Here is a 27,355-nt window from a genome sequence, read left to right as displayed (position 1 = left end):
ACTAAAGAATGGATAAAGAAAATGTAATACATTTACACAACGGAGTACTCTACAGTGGAAAAAAAATAACAGCATCTTGAAATTTGTAAGCAAATGGATGGAGCTAGAAAACATCACTTTGAGTGAGGTAACCCAGACCCAGAAAGACAAATATCACATGTACTCACTCATAAGTGGTTTTTAAACATTAAACAACAAAAAAAAACCAGCCTACAAATCACAATCTTAGAGAACCTAGATGGCAATGAGGATCCTAAGAAGGACATCCATAGATCTAATCTACATGGGAAATAAAAAAAAAAAAAAAGACAAGATTTCCTGAGTAAATTGGGAGCATAAGGGGACCTTGGGAGAGGGTTGAAGGGGAGCGGAGAGGAAGAGAGGCGAGCAGAGAAAAATGTAGAGCTCAATAAAAATCCATAAAAAAAGAAGGGAAAAGGAGAAAAAGGCCCTCTGCTCTGGTCTCTGCATTGACATGTATAGGCACGTCTTAACCTGCACACTTATTTGCATACACATGCATATAACACACGGACACATACAAATTGTCATTACTTTCAAAATGACATACCAAACTTGCTTTTTTGTCACTAGCACTTAAAAAATCAAGACCCAGATTATATTATATATTAAGTATATTTATGTAAGCATTTTATATATATACACACATGTATATATACATAAGTATTCACACACACACACACACACACACACACACACACACACACACACATATATATATATATATATATATATATATATATATATATATATATATATATGCTTAATGACATTATTCCATCCCTGGGGTCCACGAGGATCCCCTGGGACTGGACTTGCAGACATCGCGAGCAGAGAACTGACTGTGGACCGCTATCCTCCGATCTCCATGCCTGTGCTGTGGCCTCTGCGTTAGTGTGAGCAAACAAACACAATCAATAAACAAGACGTTAAAAAACTCACAGTGTAAACAGTTATCAAAGTCATGTTCCAACAAGGACAAGAATGCTAGGTCGTTGTCTACACGAAATAATTACAGTTTGAGGACACGTCCCCTTGGCCACCAGCCGGCATCTAGCTGGCCTGTCTAAAGCTCCACCCTCCACGTCACGGAGACGTGGCTGCTCACTGCAGTCCGCTGCCCAGGACTGTTAGGTCTCTCATGTCTGCAGACACACCTGCTGCCTTTGATCTATTGTCTCCAGGCTTACTGTCATGTAAGGGTTCTCCATTTTTTATCTTTTTCTTTACCAGCTTCTTGAAAATGGAGAAAGACATCGATTAACTTGGGACAGTTTAAAACTCTCTTCAGGGTCTCAAATATTGTCCCAGTCTATAAATGCACCTGGGAACTTGCAGGCCTGAAGAGCGCTTCAGGGTCCAGCGGTCTGCGTATCTCCAGCCTAGAGTCGCACTCATTTTAGTGAATTTATTTCCTTCGGTATCAGCTCTTGTACAGTTTTGGAGTTTACACATTTTACCGATCATAGCAGCTTATGGCCTCTGAAGTCTTATTTTCAAATGATTATCTAAACCTTATCAAATAATGTTTTATTAGGAGCAATCGGATCTGGATAAAAAGAAAGCCGCAAAGTACCCGCCAATCACCCCTTGAGTCTCCGATGCCTTTGGTCAGCTGGGCCAAGCTTTGCTAAGATCAGATGAACTCACAATGTCATTTTGATTTGGGAGTCACAGCGTCGCTTCAGCAGTCTGAGCGTTGTAATTTTTCAAAGCACAACCAGGTCCTTTCCAACTTCTCATTGAACTACCTATTTCCTTTGCTAAATAAATCGCCTAAGTAACACTTTCCAGATGGTTGATGCAGTTTTTGTTAGACGATGAAAATAATTAATAAACCCAATTATAACTGTGTCTTGATCCCATGTGCTTGCAAGCACAATCCTTGCCGGTCTTTAGAAGAGTACTGCGTGAATAAAGTTAAGTATTCCTTCAGTAACCCCGCGGTGGGCTTAGAGAACTGAGCAGCTCGCTCGCGGCCCACGGGCCTTCACGGAATTGAGAAATCCAGTGCAAGTGCGAGCCCAGGGTGGAGTCTCGGCTGTCTGTAAGCGGCCCAGGCCTGACGCCCGGTCGCCTGCGGGAACCAGGGGCGGGTCCTCAGCGCACCAGTGAGAGGCGAGCTGCTGGGCGGGCCAGAGCCCTAGGGGAGGGACCGAGCCAGGGGCGGGGCGGAGCGAAGTGGGGGGAGGAACCGGGCAGAAGGCGGTGTCCGGAGGTGTGGCATATTGTGGGCGTAACGGGGTCCGGGGCGGAGCCGAGCCGGAGCGGCGGTGGGTGGAGTCGATGTGGGGCGGAGCAGGCGGCGGGGAGCGGGCAGCAGGGGGCGGGGCAGGCCGGGGCCGGAGCGGCCCGGGGGCGGGGACTTCTGGCACTTTCTGGGACCTGCGGGTGTGGGGCTAGTCAACCTTCAGGCCGGAAACCCGCGCGTACCCGCTACCGCCGTCCTAGTCGTCTGCGCCGCCTGCGCCGCCTGCGCCGCCATGGCCAAGTGGGGCCAGGGGGACCCGCGCTGGATCGTGGAGGAGCGGGAAGACGGGACCAACGTGAACAACTGGCACTGGTGCGGCCGGCTGGCGGGCGGGCGGCTGGGCCTCGGGCGCGGGCGGGCTCCGGGGAGGGCCGCGCGGCCCTGCAGCACGCTTGCCCCTGGCGAGAGACGGTTCGTAACTGCCCTGGCCTTTCGGCTTCAGGATCCTCCTGAAAGTTGGGCCAAGCCCCACGAGGGACTTCTGCCTCACCGCCCGACGTCTGTGCCTCGGTCGCCCCTCTCCGGGCCCTCCTCGGGCTTGAGCTGCGTAGTGCGCGTGCGTGTGTGCCGAGGGATGTATCTGTGTGCAGTTGGAAGGGCAGGGACTTGGATCTCACTTTCTTTGCTTTGTCTGTTTGCGCTAGCTACCTGCCCCCTTTGTGTCTCTGGAATACCGGGAGATGCCTGCTTCTCTGACGGGCGTTGGGAAAAGCTGAGGCAATTCCCAGGGCAGAGCCCGGACCGCACCAGTAGATGACTTGGCTATCCTGAAAGAATAATGTCTAGTATTCTAGGCTAGGCTCCGTGGCTAGGACACTGACTTCTCACAGCCGCTATCCATCCCTTCAGATGGGAGCATTAGGGAGAGTGCATAAGATAAATAAGGAAAAGCTCAGTAATTGATACTGTGATTAAGGTTATTTAAATGACTACCACCATTACAGATGGCCTCAGCCCATCTATTTCCTGTGGGTGAGACTGCTGGACTCTGATTCCCGGGGTCATTGTTTTTAAGATTGCCCATTTAATATGATGAATAATAGTGTCTTAAGAAACAGAGCAGCAGGCTTAGAAGATACCTAATAGAAAGCTAGTCGGAGAAGCCCATTTGCAAGTGGGAGGCTGTGTGAGTAACAGGGCTCACCTGGTCTGGATGGCGTCTGGCTGGGCAGATGGAATTCACCTGGGTCATTCACCCGTGTCTTTCTGTTCTCTGGCAGGACAGAGCGGGATGCCACCGTTTGGTCCAAGGGGAAGCTCCGGGAGCTCCTGGTTGGCATTGCTATGGAGAATGAGGCTGGCCGGTGTGAGATCAGTGAGTTGAAGCAGGTGGAAGGTGAGGCTTCCTGTAGCAGCCGCAAAGGAAAGCTAATTTTCTTCTATGAGTGGAACATCAAGCTGTCCTGGAAAGGTAATGGGGGTCCTGGCAGGAGGCAGGCTGGGCAGTTTTCCCATTTAGTTAGCAGTTGAAGTTCTTGGTGTTCAGGTGCATTTGGAGTTGGTGGGTCTGGAAACTGCACTTTACATAGCACTCCAGCTGGACCCTGGTTTACCAGCTGCTGTGACTAGGGTCTCCTGGTGCTGGTGCTTGCAGCACCTGTCCTCCACAAATGCTTGCTCCAAAAATTCTTAATTATTGAAAAACGTTAAAATTATTTGTGTGTGTACGCACAAAGAGTTGTGTGCCACAGCATATGGGTAGAAGGCAAACAACTTGCAAAAGTCCGTTTTTCTACCATGTGTTTGTTCTCCAAGGATTGAACTGAAGTTAACAAGATTGATAGCAAGTGGTTTTACACACTGTGCCTCCTTGCTAGGCCACCCTTGGGTCTTTTTAAAAATTATATGTATGCATACATTGTGTGCGTGGGCATGTGTGCCGTGGTGGGTCATATGAGGTCCAAGGACACATTTGTGGAGTTGGCTCTTTTCCTCACCCTTTTTTTTTTTTTGGTTCCAGGAACTGAATTCAGGTACAAGGCTCCAGCAGTAAGCTCCTTTACCCACTGAGTTGTCTTGCCAGCCCATCCCTTGGGGTCTTTAGCTTAAGTTTTGGCTCTGTGGATTTGCCTCTGACAGTTCATATAGCTAGAATGCAATCATATGTAAAGTTCCCTGACTCTATTTTCATTCCATGTTGTACTATGTTTCAGTATTTTAGGCTTTTTGTATCTATTGTGTGCATAGACCACATTTTGTCTGTGCACCAGTCGGGGGCATTTCTGTTGGCGGTTTTCTTATCTTTTCCAAGTTCTACTACGACACTTAACTTTTGGGTCAATACATGTTGAATCAGACTCAGGATCAGGAAGAGGACAAAACAAGAGATTTGGTTATGGAAGACTTCACTATGCTAAAAATTTGGGTCTGTGCTGGGCAGTAGTGGTGCACACCTTTAATCCCAGCACTCAGGAGGCAGAGGCAGGCGGATCACTGTTGAATTCAAAGTCAGCCTGGTCTACAGAACGAGTTCCAGGACAGGCTCCAGAGCTACACAGAAAAACCCTGTCTAAATCCCACCCCCCCACACACAAAAAGGAGGAAAAACATTGGGTGTCTTGTCCTGGAGTTGGCTCCTGTCTGTGTAGTGTGTGTCAGAGAGGAGCTCATTAGGCTGGGCTGATGTAATTGTGCAGGAGTTAAGGAAGTTTTTTTTTTCTTTTCTGGTTTTTTCGAGACAGGGTTTCTCTGTAGCTTTTTTATTTTTTATTTATTTATTTATTATGTATACAATATTCTGTTTGCGTGTATGTCTCCAGGCCAGAAGAGGGCACCAGACCTCATTACAGATGGTTGTGAGCCACCATGTGGTTGCTGGGAATTGAACTCAGGACCTTTGGAAGAGCAGGTGATGCTCTTAACCACTGAGCCAACTCTCCAGCCCCCTCTCTGTGGCTTTGGAGCCTGTCCTGGAACTAGCTCTTGTAGACCAGGCTGGCCTCGAATTCATAGAGATCAGCCTGCCTCTACCTTCTGAGTGCTGGGATTAAAGGCTTGCGATACCATTGCCTGGTTTCAAGGAGGTTTTCAAACATCAAAGCATTTCCAGAAAATTTAAGTTAGGGCTAGCCTGAGCTATATAGATCTACTTCATAAAAGCCAAGAACTTTGGGTGTAGCTTGTGATGGAATGCTTGCCTAGTGTACAGAGGCTCTAGGTTAGATCTTAGGCGTCTGACTATTAACAGTTGGTTCCAGTTGGGAGTTGCCCTCAACTCTTTTGCTCTGGCTGCTGCTAGCTGGATTGTAGCAGGACTCAGGAGTCTCGAAGAGCCTCATGACCTGTATGTAGCTCTTCATTTCCTTGGCCCAGACAACCCCTTTTTCTCCCTGAAAAGACAATCCTCAGATCCAGGAGGGTTAAGAAGTATCTATTGCTGCCATGAAAACAGTCTTTGGTGCAGAATCAAGCATCTTGAAGGTCCCTCTGAAGTGGCCATCATGGAGCTTAATCTGCTGACTGGTGCTCCTGTTGTCTGTGTGTGGAATAAGACCTTCTTGAAGCTCATTATCCCTGGGCAGTTCCTTGGGGGTGGGGTGGGGTAAAGAAACCAAAGTGGGCCTGAAGCCATGGAACCTATGGCTGCTAAGGGCAAGGGCAGGAAGTAGCAAGTAGGCAGGCCACTGTCCTGAGGACCTCATCACCCTTATTCTACTCCTTGGCACTTCCCTTGCAAGTCAGCACCAATCACATGGGCATCTCAAGTTGAAGAGGTAGATGGAGATCTGGGGCTGACCTCTGCATTTTGACATTTCTGTCTCTTATATCCACTCCCTTCAGAAAATCTAATCAGAGTAGCACTTCTGGAGCCTCAGCTCTCTGTCCAAGCCAAGGGAGGGCTCTTCTGATATTAGAAGGCTTTGCCAGTGTTTGCTAACACTGTTTGAGGAAGATGTCCAGAGCCTGTGTGTACTGCAAGTTGGTCTGCACCCTTCTGCAGTCCGGTCCATGTCTCACAACTTTGATGAGTGTGGTATGTGTTGGGCTTTGAAAAATAAACAAGAGCTGGGCAGTGGTGGTACACGTTTTTAGTCCCAGCACTTAGGAGGCAGAGGTATGTGGATCTCAGTGAATTTGAGACCAGCCTTGCCAGCTTTTTTAGTCAAGCTACAGAACAAGTTCCAGAACAGCCAGGACTGTTGCACAGAGAAACCTTGTCACAAACAAACAAAAAAGTATTCCTGGGCAGGTACCTGACTGCAGAAGGCATGAATTCTGGATTAAGTTAATGTATGAGATTTACCAACCAACAAATAAGAACAACCTCCAAGCATTTGAAGTTGTTACATATATGATCAGGCCTCAGAAAATCAGTCATTTTTAATGCCTGTGTGACATAACTCAGCTCATAAAGGACTGGAAAGCAGCCTGTTACGGGTGGCAGCAATGAAATTCCTTTAGGTTATGCCTAAGTGTGGCTTAATGTGTCTCAGTGTGGCTGTTTCTAAACATTGTTCCAGGTGCGTATCCCTGCCTGTACTCTCTGCTTCTCCAAACCAGTATAATAAGATACGCAGTTTAAACAAGAGGAGGCCTCCAGGTCTAACCAGGAGCTGGCTGCAAGAACTGCCCACTGTGTCTTTGAGGATATTGAGGCTTTAGTGTGGGAAGAAATCCAACTTCACCAAGGCTTCGCCAAGCCATAGCTTTTGAAGCTTTCCGTGGTCAGAGCTCATTTTCCTTCTGTCCCTCTCTCTCCACATGTCCCTTTCTCCCACTTGGGTCCTCTAGTGTCTTATTCTCCTCAAAATAGCCTTTTTTTGCTTGACATGGCAAAGAGCACTGGAAGACAAGGGAAATGGGTGAGAAACCTGTTAGGGCAGCCACCCTTTCTTGGTTGTCTCTGATGTGGCCCTAACATCAACATAACACCGCATAAGAGGGGTGGAACCACATGTGGGCTATTCATTCAGGCAGAGGACTTTTAAATAAAACTAGTTATTAACTGTGCCCATTTTGCTCATTTTAGGTACAGTTAAAGAATCTGGCGCAAAACACAAGGGACTGATTGAGATACCCAATCTTTCTGAAGAGAATGACGTTGATGACACTGAGGTATTTGCTGGAGTTCTCCTTTTTAGTCAAGCTTCTGCTATAGTTGGTGGGCATTTGCAGACTACTCCCTTGGCTGTGTGGGTCTATTGTGTAGGTGTGAATTGTGGAGGCTGTCTGCCACTGCACTCTGGGTGTATAAGAGGTGGAACAGGTGTGGGGAAAGGAGGAAGCCCTAGGAAGCTTCAGACACCCAGGGCCGGGTGTGATGCCTGGGCAGGTACCTGACTGCAGCAGCTGGCTTTCTCATCTGTGTAGTTCATTTATCCTTCAGGGATGTATTCAGGTAGTGCTCAGACCACTTGCATGACTTGCTGAGTGTGACAGTTCTCAGCCTTTAACTATACTCCCTCATTGCTTTTAATGAACCACTTACTTTTGAACTGCTGGCTTTCTTGTCCCCCACGAGGAGCCGTCTCATTCCCATGCTACTTGACTCTTCACATTGTCGCTGTTGCACAGCAGCTGTAATTTCCAAAGCTAGAGACACTGGCAAAGCCCTGTCTCAGCTTTATAAAGTGGATCTGTCTCAGACTTAGCTCGCTCCACTTGGGTGCTGTAGTCTCACCACATAGGGGTCAACAATGCAGCTTCCTGGTGATCTAAAGGTCTGTCCTACAGTAGCATCTGGCCAAGCCAATGCCAGATTCAGATGCAGCCCACTCCAGAATTACAGGGACCTGCTGTAGTTTGAGACCAACACCTTTTTGCTATCAGAATGTCCAGACCATTTAACGCATCACTGTTTCCTTTCTGTTGCTTTCCTCTTCCAAGGGCCCACGGTCAAGTTATATGCCAACTTGATTTTCTTGGGTGATGGATTTGGGTTTGTAGACAAGCGCTGCTTTACATAATCAATTTAATTTCTCTAGTAGCCACATTAAAAACCAGATAGAATAATTAGAAAATTTTAATCCAGTATCAAGTAGAGAGTTAGTATGATTTTAACATGTAATTAGCAAATAATTGATGAGGTATGTTACCTTTTCTTTTCTGTATTAAGTCTTTGGAGTCTGGTGTATTAGTTTTTATAACATAGTTCAGACCAGGCACTTGTTAAATGCTCAGCCACAAGTAGCTGCCATACCGGACCTTCTCTAGATAAAGCCACAAGCAGTTTATTTATAAACTCCTGTATTTAGACAATTTCAAAGCAAGTTAAATGTTCATCTTCTGTACAGTTCGCTCACAACATGGCGGCCAGTACTCACCTAAAAATTCTTAACTCCTCTGTGACTGTGACCACTTCCTTTGTCTCCCACAGTTCAGTTCTCAATAGGATCCAGTGTTGGAAGAATACATTCATCAGTTTTTTCTTAGGTTTTTATTCTTCTGATTTGCAGGTGAACGTGAGTAAAAAGAAAGGAGATGGGGATATACTGAAGGATCTTATGAAAACTACAGGCACCGCCAAGGTCAGGGAGGCCCTTGGAGAGTACCTGAAGGCACTGAAGACTGGTAAAGAAGGCATTCCTTGTGAACCACAGGGTCCCTTGCTGTTTACCCAATTATGTTTTGCATGAGGGCTGGACTCCCAAGGCAGGCTCCTGAAACACCTTTAGACTGCAGAATAAGTTGTAGTCTGGGTGTTGGAAGCTAGTTGTGGGTAAGACTAATAACTGCCACTTGTCAGCAGTTTCCTGAGCTGGGCATGATGGCACACTTACTGTCTCTCAGCATTTGGGAAGCTGAGGTAGGAGGATGATTGTAGGGTTGAGGCTAGGCTGGGCTATATAGTGAGACCTTGTTCAAAAAAGAAACCCCCTCCCCAACGGAATAGTTTTTGTGTAATTACTTGTTTAATGTCTGTCTTCCCTGCTAGACTATATGCTCCATGAGGGCATGGAAGGTGTCTCTCTTGTTCACTGCTGTATCTCCAGCATCTAGCACAATGCCTGGCACATAGTAGGTGCTTAATAAATCTTTGCTGAGTGAATGAATGTATGAATGAAAGTGACCAGATATTACAGGTATCGATAATACCTACATCATCTCTATATTGTACGGAAATGAGGCTATTATTTTCTTATATTAGAGATGAGAGCTGGGCAGTGTCCGGCAGGGCTTTCTTTGCAACTCATCCTTTAAGCTTGCTCACTGACTGTCCAGGTATTGGCATACACAGGTTTGGGGTCAGCACTAGTCCCATAAGACCTCCCAGGCATGAAGACTGGGTGAGAATAAGATTTTAAGGGGTAGTGCAGAGTAGGCAAGACCATAAACTACTAACAGTTAATGTACAACCTATTTAGAAAAGAACTTGTGAAAAAAATTAGCATTTTAGAGGAATGCGGTAAAGCAAGGCATTGGAGCATGAATAAAAGGGCCTTTGCTAATAAGTACCAGTAATACATACATGTAAGAACATGGGAATTATTTTCAAGGCCTCAAAATGTTCTTTTGAAAAATGCCAGTTTAGATAAAAGTATGTTAACAAAATCTTCCTATTTACTTATAGAATTTACAGCAGGAATGATTTTACCAACAAAAGCTGTAACAACCCAGGAACTGACTGTTGAGAGGACACTGGCTGAGAACTCTTTGCAGGTATGAGCTTGGTGTCTAAAGTGTAGTAAGGATGCCTTAATGACTTTCCAGACACTCTTTTGATAGTGGGTTGTAGATGAGGAAAGGGTGTTGATTTACACATTTCCCCTTAAGACAGTGACATCATTTTATGGGATTGTTTTTTGTGTTAAGTGTGAGGGCTGTCAGATGCGGGGCATGCTCCCTACCACAGAACTCACCTCTAGCCTGAGGTTATAATTCTTGATGGATGAGAACACTAAACATCAAAATTATTTTTAAGTCATTGGTTGATAGATTAGCCTAGACTCATGGTGATTCTGCTTCAAACTTCTGACTGCTAGGAGTGGGGGTGTGAGCTATCATAGCCAGCAAAAGCCAAGTGACATTTAAGCTCATATATTGTGATGGAATAATGTTCTGTCCTGACATTAGGATTTAGAATTGGTGAGCAGGAATATATGCATGGAATTCACAACCTTATGGTCTGGTCATCTTTGACCCTGTTGTCTTGTGCTGGGTCCCTTTGTACAGAACTGAGATCAGAGGTGTTTAAACGGCTCCTAGCATAAAAGCCAGCACTGCTGGAGCAAAGAACTTTAATGCTGTTCTTATGTGAGTGGAGGCAGCAGTGTGCAACTTGTAGGATTGACCTTATAGGAATCCTGAGGTTCTCTTCCGGTATGCTCCCCATCCTCTTGACTCTCTTTCTCATCTTGAGGTGCAGGCTTCTCCAGTGGCACTGGGTGTAAGGATTCCCACTGTAGCTTTGCACTTGACTGAGTTGTTTGACACCACAGTAGAACAGCTGTACAGTATCTTCACCGTGAAGGACGTAAGTAACTACCAAATGAGGTTTGTAGCCATGTCACAAAGAACAAAGTCTGTTTTTGAGGAAGGGCTTCAGGGACATTGGTGATTGAATAACTTGAGGGAACAACAATGAGCACTTGTGGGCTGTATCAGCAATTAGGGGATTTTATGTAAATTTCCCTCCTCTATAAAAAAAAAAAGAAAGCTTTGATGTCTAACAAAATTAAGCAAAACCACAGACCTGGCATATAAGATGCTGGTATATTCCTCACCACATGGACAGGGTGACAGCATGTGTTAGAATAACATGTCTGTTTTGTTTGGCTAGTTGGTGCAAAAATTTTCCAAATCTCCTGCTGTCTTAGAAGCTGAAAAGGGAGGGAAATTCCAGATGTTTGATGGGAACATCACTGGAGAATATGTGGAACTGGTAAGTAACTACAAGGTTACAATGGTGATATGGGGCAATTGTTGCTCCTTTCACTTGTTACTTTTAATTGTTTTAAAGCTTTTGGTGAGTTCAGTCTCAAATTCTTTAATAAAGTTCATTGTAGAACAAAAGAATATATATATTTATAAATAATGATAAAGTCTAAGCCTTACTTTGATAGTAATTCTGCAAAAATAGCGTAACACTCTCTATTCTGCCTCATATTGTTTTGGAGGCTTCAAGCTCCGCATTCTACATCATTAGGGTCCAAACTGCCAGATATCAGTGGTCTTTTCAATCAGTTCTGTAGCTACCAGTTATTACCATAGCTTTGTCCTTGATGTGTAAATTGGAAGACAGAATTGTATGCTACTTGTTGGTTCTAGTATTAAGAGGAATTTAACTTGAAAAGGGTTTGTTTCTTCTGTTGTATTGTACAAGTTTCAATAAATGTTTTCTGAGAATTGTCTTTGTTTTCAGTTAACAAATAGGAAGATCATCATGAAATGGAGGTGCAGGAACTGGCCAGAAGGTATGCTGTGTGCACTTTATATATACCAGCAAACTAAAGCTGGGATACAGTTTCTTCTTCTTGGTATAATAAGGCTCCTGGTTTTTTTCCCCCAGAACACTATGCAACAGTTGCATTGAATTTTGTGCCTGCTCCAGGGCAAACGGAATTACAATTGGACTGTAAAGGAGTTCCTGTCTGTAAAGAAGAGAATACAAAATTCTGTTGGCAGAAGCAGCACTTTGAAGAAATAAAAGGTTTACTTCAGCTCACCACCCAGAATGCTTGAATTAGTTAGGTTTTATAAGGACCTCCTTTTGTAAGCAGAAACCTGGCCTGTTTACTTACCTCTTTCTTCCTCAAAAAGTCCCCTCCCCCAAGGTCTCTAATTTATTTTATATTGGATGAAATTCATGAAACTACAGAATATAAAAGCATTGCTTGACGTATTCTAGACTCTGCACTGAGTAAAATCAGGTGTCGTCTCACCTTCCATGGGTGTTCCTTTCTGGAAAGTAAGTGAAGTCCAGTTCCCCAAGCTAAAGCTGGTCCCAACATGCTACTTCATTGCTACAGTTGATTTAAGCTTAAGACAAATAAATGGCATGTTATATATACTATTATTTTATTCTACTCCAGTTTTCAAGGTGTAGTTCTTAGGAGTGTTGTTGTGGTGAGGGCTAGTTGGCTGCATTGTTACGTTTCTCTGGCTTTCCTTGGTGAGACATCCACATGGTCAGTTCCTGTTTTGGACTGCTGAGGGACTTCTCAAACAGCAAAGCAGAAGGCTATATGCTTCCTGTCTTCAGTCTGCTCAAGGGCTGGCTGTCGTCCGAGGGAACTGAAACAACTTATGTAACAAAGGCATCACAGTCAGTTTAAGTACACAGAAGAGGCAGTCATTTCAATAAAAATAAAACAGTTATTTTTACATCAAGTGTGCTTTATTTCCTCCACAGGTATTCTGTTAAATAAAGCACCATTTATATACTGCCAGGCCACAGCTAAAGAGGATTCTTTACAGAATCAAATTTCTTGTGGTTGTTCCGTATACAAGTAAACTTAATTTTGATAATAAGAACCACAGCGATCAGAGGCAATCTGCCTCTCATTTTAAGGTACAAAACTGGCACAGAGGACACCATATTATACACAGTAAAAATGCTGTAAGTTTAAATTACATTGTACAGGGTCAGCGCCCCGATTCTCCCAGAAAGCCTTATTAAATGAAAGCCACTACAGTGAACTCTTAATTACATAAAACATATCCATTATCTGATTGCCCTTTAGAAAGTATACAGAAGATGCAAGGTTTTCTCATCTGGAGTTCTGCCTGACCAAGAATTAAGCCTATAAATCTATCTTGCCATTCAAGCAGAGAGCACTGGACAAACTGAAGCACAAAACAAATAAGCAAAATTTAGACAAACGGCAAGGGGGAGGGGCACTTGAAAGTAGACATGCCACATCTAATGTCAAGAAGCAGCTTGATTTCCTTTGCCAGATATCCTTGTGACCACATGGATTGTTGATTCAATGGTCCTACAAAGGGTATCTAAAATGTCGTGTTGCTGCGCGTGACTAAAGAGGCCTCTGGAATGGCCACAACTGAGTGATAAAGCAGCTTCAGGATCCTGGGAGGACAAAGCTTGACCATCACAGCTTCTCAAATCAGCTAAGTCAGACAAAACTGCAGAGATGGAAGTAGAAGGGAATTCGGATTCGTCTTCAGCTAGTGTAGTATCCTTGGAACAGTGAAGGTCTTTAAACTCTTTACAGTCATCAAACCTGCCACTGTTTGACTGTTCCTCTGCATGCTGCGACCGGATATGTGACCCGTCTTCTGAAAACGAAGATAGGCCTTCCATCCGATACTCTTTGACAGAGCCATTTTCAGGGGAAGGAAGGTCTTGCTCGGTCCCTGGATCAATAATGGATGAGTCTCTTGTCTCATTGTCTGAGGTGCTAGTGGGGGTCAGGACCTCCCTGGTATCTGTTTTTATGTCGCCAATGCAGCTGTCTACAGTGTGCTCCTCATCGCTGCTCACACGCCTTCTTTTAACAGGAGTTGCCCCTTCATCATCTGTGGGGGAAAAATACATAAAAACAGAATCTTCCTCAAAAGATTAAAATCCTACTGGGGACAATTGTGGGAAGCCAGTGTTTTGTTTCAGTTTTTTTTTTTTTCGTAGTACTGGAGGTCGAAGCTGAGGGCTTGCAATACTAGCCAAGAGCAACCACTGAGCCATACCTCCAGCTTGTCATCATCCTTCCAGCCCCAGCCCCAGCCAATGACTTAGTTGACAAAGCTAACCTTTAGTTTTTCTTTCTTTGGCTTCTTGCTCTTGGAGTGAGTGTCTCTGCTGCAGACAGGTCCTACACTTGCTCAGAAGCTCTTGCAGAGTTGGGATCAGAGCTGGGTTTAACTGTTTGGGAGTGTGTACTGACAGGAGCAAAGCAAGTGCCCTCAGGTCCTACAGAAACCCAGACAGGAAGAGTTCAAATCCTAAAGACAACATTTAGACAACTTCACAGTTAAATGAAGATGTTTATTTCCCCGGAATCTATTCTGGTCTCTCTGGCAATGCAGAATAAATCTAAAACCACAATTAGCACATTACAGTATCCCATCAGTTTATAGCATTGTTTCATTTTGTGCCTATGTCAAGTATGAAAAAGAATAAAGACTCTTGAAACAGAAACCAAATAATGCAGCTTAGGCTTACATAGTGATTCAAATAATACTGTAATTTCAAATAAAATCTGGATTTTATTTCATAGGAGTCATAGCTTCTCAAGCTCGGTTCTGGTGTATGTCTCCATAAAAATAAAAACAAAACAACAAAAATCCCTGCATAGCTTGTAAACATCTTGTTCATTAGGGGCCTGCGGCTGAATGATAAGTCTGCATGTTTCCAACATGTTCCATTCTATGGCTGTCAGAATCTACATAAACATACTCTCTAGTCTGTGCTGCTTTTATAATCATAAGTGTGACTGATCTGATTACTTGGGAGCCATAGATAATTCTCACTCTTTCCCCCTCCCTCTCTCTCACACACACAGCAGAGATAAGGGACCTATCCTGTTTTTGATAGTCATGCTGACCCTGATTGGCTTGGAACTAAGGCTAGTGTCCAACTTGCCAGTGATCTTCCTGCCACTGCTTCTCAAGTGCTATGATAAGTATGTGCCTATAATCAGTTCTTACTGATCTCGTTGCCCTTAATATATCGAATGACATTTGGTTATATGTTCTCAATAATGGAAAGCGTGCTTTAAGTGTACATAACACAATGAACACTTAATTGAAATAGTTTTCTTCATGCATGGTCCTTTAAACAGTAAAGTCATAATGGTTAAAAAGAGGACGCATACAAGAGCTGATTTTAAGGTGAGTTTTGAACTTGGCACAGTTCTTACCCCATTTAAGGAAGCGCTTGCTTTTGAAATTTCAACTCGGTTGGTAAAATCTGATTGTAGGTTTTGATACTGATTTATCAAGTTTGTGATAAGAGTGCTGATCAAACTAGCACAGTTTGCTTCTGAAAACACTTGACTTTGAACCTAGAAAAGAACACATATTTTGCGTATGCACACATGCACGGACAAGTCTTAAAATTCAAGCCGAACATAATAAACACACATTAATTAAGCAGAAAAGGCATTTCAGAACTACATACATACCTTTAAAAGGAAATGTGTCATGAATGTGTAGACAATATTGTTATTTAGGAAAGTTCTTTCATCCATTAGGATACATTTAATATACTCTGCAAAAACAGGATCTTCACACAGAAGCTTGATGCAGTTTTTTGACATAGTGGACTAAAGTGGAGAAAAGAAACATTGCAGTTAGCAGCTGGGGACTTGGACAACGTTCAGTTACAGGTGGAACTGTAGCAATTTGCTAGAGAAAGACAATGGCAAAACTCAACGTGTTCTGTGTGTGTACTTGTCTGCATACACATGTGCCTGTCCCATGTCAGAGGTCAGAAAAGGGCGTTGGATTTCCCATTAACTGGAGTTACAGTTGTTAGCTGCCACATGGGTGCTGGAAATTGAACTTGGGTCCTCTGGAAAAGCAGCAAATGCTCCTAGCACTGGCCATTCCTCCAGCCCCACCCAAACAACATACTCATGTAGCCTTACCACCCAGCACAGAGTTAAAAAGGATTAAAGAACAAGCCTTAAGGAATAGAACATGAATGTTTTGAGGAGACAATCAATGGATAGACTAATAGATAACCAAGAAAAGACAAATTTTAAGAATTAAAATACAGGGGCTGGAGAGATGGCTCAGAGGTTAAGAGCATTGCCTGCTCTTCCAAAGGTCCTGAGTTCAATTCCCAGCAACCACATGGTGGCTCACAACCATCTGTAATGGGGTCTGGTGCCCTCTTCTGGCCTGCAGGTATACACACAGACAGAATATTGTATATATAATAAATAAATAAATATTAAAAAAAAATTAAAATACAGCTGGGTATGGTGGCACAGGCCTTTGATACCAGCACTCAGGAGGCAGAGGCAGGTGGATCTCTGAGTTTGAGGCCAGCCTGGTGAGTTTCAGGACAGACAAGGCTACAAAGGGAGACCCTGACTCAAAAATAAACCAGAAAGTCATTTTCTGAATGCCAGTCACATTAGCAGACTGGGATCAATAGCTTTCACAGATTCCTATTATATTTCCCTGTATAATAATAAAGTTCTTTGTAGTAATAGTTCAGAAACTTTTGCCCAGCAGTCCTAAGTACTACCACAAAAACTGACATTCTTCAAGGGAACAGATGATGCTCTATACAGTCTTATAGTTTGGGGCAGGAAATAACCTTTATTATGGTACTACATGGTAAACAATTGGAGATACAACCAGAGTTAATGTTTGTGGGAATCTTTTAGGCCATATACAAGAACTGAGACAAACCTCACATTAGACTAACCTGGCTAATCTGGCTTTCTTCACAAATTCTTCAACATCTTAACAAGCAATACTTAAGTGTTGATGTGTTGGCTTTAAAGACTTGGGTCCTGTTATGTAGCCAAAGGCTGGCCCTAAATTTGTGGCTATCCTGCTCCAGCATATGCTGGGGTTGCAGTTACAGGCAAGCATCACCATGCCTGACTGGAGGTCACTCTGAAATGAAGTGGGTAAGGGAGTTCCTGTTCTATTTGGTATTAGCTAAAACTGTCCTGTTCTCAGTGAGACTCTGAGAATCACAACCAGGCAGAGTTAAAGGACAAGCACCATGGTTTCTGTTGGAGATGTGTGAAGAGTAGGGTGGAAGGAGCTGGGAGGGCTATGAGCTTGCTTCCTCCACTACCTCAGGGTTTTAGACGTTCCCAGAAACTGCAGTCTATGAGCTATGGATAAGAAATCCAACATAAACATCTTATTTGGAATTCCCCTATACAAAGCGTGAGTTTGAATGAAATTCCAGCAGGTAGTAATTCCCTTAATTCTACAACATTCCGAATTTCTAACATTCAGTTTTTATTCAGTTGTTCTAAAAATTCCCGGTAATCGGGCTGGATGAGATCAATCATGTGAACCCATTTGCTTTACCTGAGTCTGGCATAGCTCAGTCCAAAGTTTGGGGAACAGTGCAAGATGAAGTGGCAAGCCTTCATAGGCAACCAGGACACCTAATATTTGAAAAATAAAAATCAGAATAGGTTATAACTATGTTATACAGCTGAGTTACGGAACTGCAGGTACAATACTGTCAGCTATCTCTGGTTTCAACTGCATCTTCTCTGTATTCTTAGAAATATATACAACACGAGAGAACTCACTGCAATGTTTTAAACACTGCAAAAATTGAGAACGCAGAATTGTGAATTTATTTATACACCCTACACCTCATTCCCAGAAGTATCTAAGACAACAACTTCAGCCAGCTCTTTATTTCTGAGTACTGAACTTATCTGGGGTTTTCAAAGTTTTCTTGGATTAAGGAAATCTTTAGACAATTTTCCAGGCTTGTTACAGGGGTGGGAGAGAAGGTGATGAGAACTACATTCTAAAACATTTCATCTCTTCCCCTTTTGTTTCTCTGTGTGCCATGAAGTAAACACTGCTGAGTCAACTACTGTCTTCTTGCCTTGTCCTCAGGACTTCTCTGTGCGTGCGTGTATGTGTTTCCCTGGGGTGTAAAACTAAGGGCTCAGACACATAAACTAGGTAAGACTTTACTACCCAGCTACAGCCCAAGTCCTGAAACTTCTAATTTCAACCTCTTCTAGGTGTCAGATAGATTTTCATACATTCCTCCTCCCCTCCATCCTCTCTGCCTCTCTTACAGAAACTACAGTGTCAGCTCCCTCCATAAAATGTTCTACTTCTGCATCTCTCCACTTTCAAGAATAACATAACTACAGAGAAGAAACAGGATATAAGGTATCTTCCAGTTAAAAAGTTTGGGCTGGGTCAGGAGTTCACAAGATTTTCTATAGAGAGCAAACAGTAAGTATAAGCACTGTGGCTACTCAAGGCTGTAAAGGCAATGCCAAAGTAGCAGATAGAGCATCAACTAAGGTTGACTAGCTACAAGCAAATCTTAACAAATATTAAAATTTGAATCACAACTTTCACGTGTCATAAAACATTCTAATTTCCTTAGTATGTAAATATGAAAACTACTCTTAGTAGGTAGCTGCTGGCTTTTAAGAACTATTAGTACGAGGGTTGTAGTTTGCCAGCTCTTGGGTTAGACCAAGGCTTTGAGATCTTTAAACAGCAAATTACACAGTTAGGGATCTCTTTCAGAATGAAGCCTACTAGTCCCTTGTTAAGACAAGACATTGCTCATCCGCCCTAATTATTCTAACCTAAACTAGATGAAGCAGTAAGTATTTATCATAACACATACAAACATACAAGCCATCAAGTTATGGTTCCAGGAAATGGTTTCTTTAGTCACATATTCTTTCATTGTAACTGGTCACAAAATAAGGGTTCACCCTTGGACCAAGTCTGACGCCACCTGTTTTATGGTTGGGTGAGTTGGGAATGGCTTTTTATTTTTATTTAACATCGACACCATGGTCTCTTGACACATAGCCAAAGCTGGTCTTGAAACCCACAATTCTCTTGTCTCTGCCTCAGAACTGTGGGATTACAGGTGTTGAACTCCTAAACCTGAAAGTTTCCACATTTTCAAATGTTGATAACAAAACATTTAAGACAAAGAACAACAAAAAGTCCAAGACCATGTGACCTACAGATGCAGAGCCTCTTACTAGATCCAGCTCTTCAGTCTGCCAGTAGTCAGTTTCCAGACTGCTGCTCGGATATAAAAGTCTGTATCATCACTAAAGTTTTTCTTAACTTTTTCTTTCTTCAATTGTTCCTCAAAGTAAAATAATCCTCCTTCCTTTCAATAGCTACAAAAAGCCAACATTAATCCCTACAACAAAGCAACCCTGGTGATGTCTTTTTTTTTTTTTTTTTTTTTTTTTTTGGTTTTTCGAGACAGGGTTTCTCTGTGGTTTTGGAGCCTGTCCTGGAACTAGCTCTTGTAGACCAGGCTGGTCTCGAACTCACAGAGATCCGCCTGCCTCTGCCTCCCGAGTGCTGGGATTAAAGGCGTGCGCCACCACTGCCCGGCTTGGTGATGTCTTGATATTAAACCATGTTTAAAACAAGAGGGAAAGGAACATTTATTGACACCTACTATATTAGGTATGTCAGATAAACACATTAAAATATCTCAGCTTTGAAAAGTATTACTTTAATTCTTATTTTTTCTTTTGTTGTTGTTATTGTTTTGGTGGAGAAGCAGGGCGACAATTTTTGCTCTAAGATGTTCTCATGCAACCAAAGTTGCCCTCGACTTCCTGATGACCTTGCCTCCGATTCCTAAGTGGTAGGGTTGCAGGTGTACGCCACCATGCTCAGCTTGTTTCTTTTCCTTGAACAGAGTTTGTAATAGTCTCCTAATTTATCTCAAAGCCTGTTAGTTACATCTATCCCACATTTATCTAATTCTAACACTAATATTCTTTTCATTAATTTACATTTACTCAAATCCTCTGGTATCATTTTACGATCTCCACATTTACCTGCACCATTGCTTAATTAACATAATACTTCCCCTTCCACACTGTACAGGGGCTCAAGCCCAGGGACTTTAGCATGCTATGTGGGATGCTCTCCCACTGAACTACTTCGAGCCTTGTTACTTTTAGATTCACCAACACTAGCAGCATATTAGCTTTATTAAGGCAGTGCAGCACTGAGGGAATTAGTTTGAAATACTATGTAATACAGCAATGAACATAGGTAATTACCAATCCAAGAATGTTTCCTAAGCCAGCTCATATAGTAAGCTCTAGACAACGCTATGCCAACCAGGGGGAACTGAGTCACCTTCCAGTCCTTCGAATTCCCTCTCAAGTTGTTTCCTTTGGACAGAAGGTTATTCTGAAGCACCGGGGTTTCTGAATTTTCTTGCAATTTCACAAAGCACTGGGGATGAGTGAGAGGCCAGTATTCTCTTAACTGTACATACTCCTCCTCCGCAATACCTATGTCATACCCTGGGTGTAACTGTACATACTCCTCCTCCTCAATACCTATGTCATACCCTGGGTGTAACTGTACATACTCCTCCTCCTCAATACCTATGTCATACCCTGGGTGTAACTGTACATACTCCTCCTCCTCAATACCTATGTCATACCCTGGGTGTAACTGTACATACTCCTCCTCCTCAATACCTATGTCATACCCTGGGTGTAACTGTACATACTCCTCCTCCTCAATACCTATGTCATACCCTGGGTGTAACTGTACATACTCCTCCTCAATACCTATGTCATACTCTGGGTGTAACTGTACATACTCCTCCTCCTCAATACCTATGTCATACCCTGGGTGTAACTGTACATACTCCTCCTCAATACCTATGTCATACCCTGGGTGTAACTGTACATACTCCTCCTCCTCAATACCTATGTCATACCCTGGGTGTAACTGTACATACTCCTCCTCCTCAATACCTATGTCATACCCTGGGTGTAACTGTACATACTCCTCCTCCTCAATACCTATGTCATACCCTGGGTGTAACTGTACATACTCCTCCTCCTCAATACCTATGTCATACCCTGGGTGTAACTGTACATACTCCTCCTCAATACCTATGTCATACCCTGGGTGTAACTGTACATACTCCTCCTCAATACCTATGTCATACCCTGGGTGTAACTGTACATACTCCTCCTCCTCAATACCTATGTCATACCCTGGGTGTAACTGTACATACTCCTCCTCCTCAATACCTATGTCATACCCTGGGTGTAACTGTACATACTCCTCCTCCTCAATACCTATGTCATACCCTGGGTGTAACTGTACATACTCCTCCTCCTCAATACCTATGTCATACCCTGGGTGTAACTGTACATACTCCTCCTCCTCAATACCTATGTCATACCCTGGGTGTAACTGTACATACTCCTCCTCCTCAATACCTATGTCATACCCTGGGTGTAACTGTACATACTCCTCCTCCTCAATACCTATGTCATACCCTGGGTGTAACTGTACATACTCCTCCTCCTCAATACCTATGTCATACCCTGGGTGTAACTGTACATACTCCTCCTCCTCAATACCTATGTCATACCCTGGGTGTAACTGTACATACTCCTCCTCAATACCTATGTCATACTCTGGGTGTAACTGTACATACTCCTCCTCCTCAATACCTATGTCATACCCTGGGTGTAACTGTACATACTCCTCCTCCTCAATACCTATGTCATACCCTGGGTGTAACTGTACATACTCCTCCTCAATACCTATGTCATACTCTGGGTGTAACTGTACATACTCCTCCTCCTCAATACCTATGTCATACCCTGGGTGTAACTGTACATACTCCTCCTCAATACCTATGTCATACCCTGGGTGTAACTGTACATACTCCTCCTCCTCAATACCTATGTCATACCCTGGGTGTAACTGTACATACTCCTCCTCAATACCTATGTCATACCCTGGGTGTAACTGTACATACTCCTCCTCCTCAATACCTATGTCATACCCTGGGTGTAACTGTACATACTCCTCCTCCTCAATACCTATGTCATACCCTGGGTGTAACTGTACATACTCCTCCTCAATACCTATGTCATACCCTGGGTGTAACTGTACATACTCCTCCTCCTCAATACCTATGTCATACCCTGGGTGTAACTGTACATACTCCTCCTCCTCAATACCTATGTCATACTCTGGGTGTAAAGCACACGGAGAAGCAGTCGCCCAACTCTCAGATATACTTCTTTATCTTTTATATATTGTTTGTGTGCGTATGTGTGCACCTGCCCAGATTACAGAAGTAGACATCAGATCTCTTGGAGCAGGAGTCACAGATGGTTGTGAGCTGCCAACTGGAGTGGGTTTTGGGAACAGATCCAGTCTTCTGCATGGACGATATGCATGCACTCTTAACTGCTGAGCCACTTTTGTCAGTCTCGGGTGCACTTCCCTCAGTAAATAGAATGGCACATCTAAAATGCAATGGATTCTGTAAACACTTAAATTTCTTTATCCCGTGACTTCAGGCATCTTTAAGCAAGGCTCATACTTTGTCCCATTCCTCACTCAAAAACATCTATCTTTTGTCAGAGAACCTGAGACTGTAGACGCTTTTATATGGTTTGTCAGTAAAAGAAACACCTTTCAAGCTGCTTCTGTAGGGAAATGTTGTTTCAGAATATTTAGTACTTCCAAGATTGCTATGAAAATAAAATATTTCATAAACTTATTTATTTTGGTTTTTCAAGAAAGGGTTTTTCTGTAGCTTTGGAGCCTGTCCTGGAACTAGCTCTTGTGGACCAGGCACGCCTCGAACTCACAGAAATCTGCCTGCCTCTGCCTCCCAAGTGCCGAAGTGCTGGGATTAAAGGTGTGTGCCACCACTGTCCGGCTCATATATTCATATGTATATATAAACCAGTCACAGTTTCATGGTTTTCTATAGTAGTGTTATTCCCACCCATCATTATCTTAGGGAAGTTATGGCAACAGCTAGTGGATAAACGCCATGAATAATGTTCTACTATGAAATAATCAAGATGCCGTAGGCTATAAATACCAATATCTAATCAAATTATTCTTCTAACTGCATACCTACTAGCTAACCTACTGTAGCCTTCACATTTGGAAAATGTGATGGCCCAACTCTGGAATATTCAGACACCCATGTCAATTCTTCAGGCAGATGAACAAACTGGCAAGCAGTTTGAAATTGAGGTTTGTTTTACATGTGATTACTATGTGTAACATATGGATTTGATTCTTGTGGACTGGTAAAGCCAGCTGTGGATCTGCATTAGATATCAGGTGGTCTGAAATACATTCAGCTTTGGAAGCCTTGAGGGAAAACAGCCATTTTCAGTCAGTAACACTATACCCTAAAGAGAAGCAGAAATCACAGTGTGCTTTCTATGTCATGGATTTGTATATGGATACTATGAATTTGAATGTTTAATTTAGTCAATTAAAGAAATTAGTTTTAGGGGCTGGAGAGATGGCTCGGCAGTTCAGAGCAACATCCCACTATGAACATGCTGACTTAAAAGCACCTGTAACTGTAGTCCCAGGGTTCTGTCTACTGGCTCCCCGAGGCATCAGAAACACACTGGTGCAAGAAATATGTAGGTAAACGATCATACACATACAGTACAATAAGTAAATCTTAAAGTGACCTTCACACAGTTTTGGATACATGTTATGGCACACTCCTCTAATTCCAGCAGTATTGCAACAGCAGCAGATGGAGCTCTCTGAGATGCCAGCCTAGTCTATACTGTGAGTTTGTTGGTAACTAGAGCATACAGTGAGACCCTATCTTAAAAATATTTTGTTTTTGATTTTTAGTTTTCATGACCGGATTTCTGTCACTTTGGAGCCTGTCCTGGAACTTGCTCTGTAGACCAGGTTGGCCTCAAACTCACAAGAGATCTACCTGCCTCTGCCTCCTGAGTGCTGGGATTAAAAGGAGTGCACCACCCCTGCCAGCTGCTTTTTCATTAATGAAAGCAGGCAACTTCTCACATGGTTGACACACACTTGTGTGTGTGTGTATGACATAACTATTCATGTCCTGATTTTGCTTAGTTTCCATTTTACTGAAGTCTAAAACCATTTTGTGTTTGTGTTTATCTGACAGCATTTTCCCATTAGCTACTTTGTGATTTTTGTTTGTGTTTTGGAGACATTGCTTCACCATATAGCTCTGGCTATCCTTGAACTCAGATATCTGCTGGGATTAAAAATATATGCCACCATGCTAGGCTGCTAGTTCATATTTTAATTTACAATGTTTTCACAACTACTATTAACAATTTCAACATTATGTAACCAAAAAACTTTTTTGTTTTGTTTTTTGTTTTTCAAACAGGGTTTTACTGTGTAGCTCTGGCTCTCCTAGAACTGGCTCTGTAGACCAGGCTGGCATCAAACTAACAGAGATTCACCTGCTTCTGCCTCCCAAGTACTGCGATTAAAGGTGTGTGCCACTACTGCCCAGCTCAAAATTTCTTAAGTTTACTGTTCCTGGTTTTTATATCTTGCAAAATATGGTCAGAGTCTCTCTCTCTCTCTCTCTCTCTCTCTCTCTCTCTCACATTTGCATATATGTGTGGTGCAAGTGCATGTGCTTTTGAGGAGGCTGCTAGGGGTCCTTCTCTATTCACCTCACTTCCTGTCATCCCTAGAGTGAGGCCAAGGTCTCAAGCAGCCCAGGCTGCCACCAAACTTGCTATGTAGTTATCTTGAGTTCTCGGTCTCTTTGCCTGAGCTCCCAAGAGTATGGACCACCATGCTGTTAATACCACCAATACTCTATTAATTGTATATTATCTTTCTTTGTTTGGTCACCCCCCACCCCCCACAGGGTTTTGCTGTAGCTTTGGAACCTGTCCTGGAACTAGCTCTTGTAGACCAGGCTGGCCTCGAACTCAAATCTGCCCGCCTCTGCCTCCTGAGTTGGGACTAAAGGTGTGTGCCACCACTGCCCGGCTTGGATATTATCTTTAATAGCTACTAAATATGTGCTTTTGTTTGGTCTTTTTTGCTATTGTTTGAATCATTCTAGTTTACTTTTGTGAAAGGAAAGAAAATATATTTACAAAATGAAAGTAAAAAGACAAAGAGATGAATGAAATTGTGGTAGTGTACAGGGATCCAAGTGTTTTCTTCAAAACTGGCAATCACTTGCAATCCAACATAGGTTTTGAGAAAGATCTCACATATGGTAATAATATGTTAATACTCTGATCTTCAGACTATCTAACTTCAAAGTCTCAGTTTAAACTTTTCCTGAAAGAGTCATACGTATCAAAAATTACCAACTCTCCTCACCACTGCTGTCACCACTAATGTGGGTTTTGTCTTCTAGAGCTCTTTCCTAGGTCCCTTTCCTTGCAAATAGTTGTCTTGGCTATAAGAGTAATTAATGGCAAACGCTGGGGCATAATTTCCCAGACATCATTGCTTTTAAGTCTCTGTACATTAAGAGGATAATCAATTTTCTGCATTAGTTAGGAATGGACCAATAAACTTTCAATTTCTTGCTTTGTGGTTTGGGTTGTAGCTAGCTTTGTTGTAACAGTCACCATTTGGCTATTTAAACTTAGTTTGGCTGGAATTACATAAAACAGTTCCTTTGGTCACAGTTTGCATTTCTAACCCTTCCAGCATGACTAACCACCATGCTCTGAATGACAGCACAGTTGGGAATGTGTGCATCTCCCGAAAACATTCACCACACTTACACAAAAACGACGTTAAGGTAGAATAGTGCTCCATGCTATGGTGGCGCTGATTTGGTGTATGATGTTAAGTGTGTTCTTTCTCCCTCCCTGTTACTTATGCTTGTTTTTGTACACAGCTTAACTCTGTAGCCCACGTAGACCTTAAAAGTCTGGCCATCTTCCTGCCACAGCCTCCTGACTGCTGAGATTACAGGTGTGGGGATTCAGGCATGAGCTACCACATCCAGCTACCCTTCTCCATTCTCAATTTCCATGAAAGTATATATTTGTGTTGACCAAAGAGAAACTCAAAAATGGTAGAACATTCATTACTTGGCCAAAACTGTCCAACTATCAAGAACAGCTCTTCACATAGTTTGTTATAAATTATATAAACATGATTACCTGGAAGTTCTCCAAAAGTTAGCATCTTTGGATACACCTCTTATCTGAGCACAAAGGCTACACTATCAGAACTCCTGAGTATGCTTTTACACCTGACAGTTGTTATTGCTAGACTGAGACTTTTACCAAGTGTCAGAGCCCAGACGCACAATTCTGAAACAGAATCTGCAGATATCCTTACCTCCCCACATCTTGGCATCACCCATAGACACGTAGGTATGATCAGCTAATGAAGGAACAGAACAGCCTTTCAAATCTGAAGATGCTCTGATCACTTACCAATAAGATGATTTTTTTTGAAGAGGAGTTATCCCTGACAGCTGTAACCACTTCCTTCTTCCTGGGTAATGAAATCTATGGTTGGATCATATCTTTTGCCCTACCTGGAATGGACCAATATCTTTTCCATAGAAAAGGGAGTTGTTGCTGGGATGTAACACAAAAAGGACTTTGGGGTATGGTAATACCCTATTTCTTGATCTAAGTGGTAGTTTCATAAGTATTACTCCCCACATTCTGAAATGAAACTATAGAGACCGGAGAGGATCCTGGCCCATCCTTGATAAAATTAGAAGGCAGGACATACAGAGCTTCTGAACTTCTAGGTCCTGACCTTGGAGAGAGGTATTAGACATCTGTCAAATTTTTTTCTCCCCTATATAACTCACTGCAGGATTTGTTTTCTGTTGCTCATGATGCTCCTTTCAAATGTGTCTTCTCATTTTATGACACTTACCGCCTAGTCACTCGTATATGCACCTCTGCTTCACGCTGCCAAGCCCACTCAGCTTTTCTGGCGCCACCAGCTCCAAAGCACAGCTGGCACTAAAGATTTCAACTCACCCTCAAGGGCCCGGGAAGTGTGTCTCTAAACTTTTCTCCCTAAGCAATAGTTTTGTTTGAATTCTGCTGTGAAGATGGTGGACCCGGGCTTCTGGGTACAGAGTGATGGTCAGCCCTGCTCCTGCTCCATAATAGGCCAGCTGAAACTCTGGGCAGAACTATCCAATGGAAACCAGTAAGTTGGTGTTTTCTTAATAAAAATTAAAATATTCCCAAGGACACTAATTAATATTTTTAAACATTCACTTTAAAAAAGAAAAATATAAAGGGACTGTCATATATTTTTCCCCTTCCTGAATGGCTAGGGGCTTAAAATAATTCAGTGGAATTTACTGCTCATCTTTTATACTTACTCAGCTTAACTAATGTTTCAGTAAATTTTTCACAGTTGATTGCAACTCGGCATAATAGATGGATGAACTGATGATAAGAAAAGAAGTAGTCTAGCAGCATACGATCATAAACGTCATCTTTGCCCTGAAGGTTAAAGATGATAAAATGGTTGCACTTAAATTGTATAATAAAGAGCATATTTTGTGCAAATGTAATAAGATTAAGTAAAAATCTAATTAAATCTTTAACTTCTATAAGAATCTAGTTTTAAATTCCAAATTTCTAGTGTTATTAAGATCATAGTTGTCTTAGGTTTATTGTCAGTGTGCAAATGCTATCAATTATAATTACCCATCATTTCTATATACTTTAAATAGAGTAAAAGTACTGAGATTTTAGC

At 42.7% G+C, this 27,355-nt stretch overlaps 2 protein-coding genes across 5 annotated transcripts in view; one reads left to right on the top strand and one right to left on the bottom strand.

Annotated features, from left to right (window-relative positions):
- The first annotated feature begins 2,363 nt into the window (after positions 1 to 2,363).
- Positions 2,364 to 14,382, top strand: LOC142833196 (activator of 90 kDa heat shock protein ATPase homolog 2). Of its 4 annotated transcripts, none has more exons than XM_075944513.1 (9): positions 2,364 to 2,584; positions 3,493 to 3,683; positions 7,242 to 7,327; positions 8,668 to 8,782; positions 9,783 to 9,871; positions 10,572 to 10,685; positions 10,992 to 11,093; positions 11,574 to 11,625; positions 11,721 to 14,382. In XM_075944513.1, exons 1-9 carry the CDS (start codon positions 2,505 to 2,507, stop codon positions 11,891 to 11,893), a joined length of 1,002 nt encoding a protein of 333 aa, XP_075800628.1. In that variant the 5' UTR covers positions 2,364 to 2,504; the 3' UTR covers positions 11,894 to 14,382. The 4 variants fall into 4 exon arrangements, with proteins under 4 accessions (XP_075800628.1, XP_075800625.1, XP_075800627.1 ...); XM_075944510.1 differs by having other exon boundaries at positions 2,373 to 2,584; positions 10,578 to 10,685; XM_075944512.1 differs by having other exon boundaries at positions 2,384 to 2,584; positions 3,498 to 3,683; positions 10,578 to 10,685.
- Usp34 (ubiquitin specific peptidase 34) overlaps positions 12,527 to 27,355 on the bottom strand; it is a 187,040-nt gene continuing 172,211 nt past the window's right edge. Inside the window, exons 75-80 of the mRNA XM_075944509.1 lie at positions 26,976 to 27,099; positions 17,171 to 17,250; positions 15,292 to 15,432; positions 15,028 to 15,171; positions 13,919 to 14,078; positions 12,527 to 13,687 (exon numbers count right to left, since the gene is read on the bottom strand). Of these exons, the coding sequence (XP_075800624.1) occupies positions 13,080 to 13,687; positions 13,919 to 14,078; positions 15,028 to 15,171; positions 15,292 to 15,432; positions 17,171 to 17,250; positions 26,976 to 27,099 (1,257 nt within the window). The 3' untranslated portion in view covers positions 12,527 to 13,079. The remainder of the gene's footprint in view (positions 13,688 to 13,918; positions 14,079 to 15,027; positions 15,172 to 15,291; positions 15,433 to 17,170; positions 17,251 to 26,975; positions 27,100 to 27,355) is intronic.

This window comes from Microtus pennsylvanicus, chromosome 12 (genome assembly GCF_037038515.1).
Source record: "Microtus pennsylvanicus isolate mMicPen1 chromosome 12, mMicPen1.hap1, whole genome shotgun sequence".
NCBI lineage: Eukaryota > Metazoa > Chordata > Mammalia > Rodentia > Cricetidae > Microtus > Microtus pennsylvanicus.
Note: the sequence above shows the minus strand (reverse complement) of the source record. Positions and strands in the feature narration are given on the sequence as shown.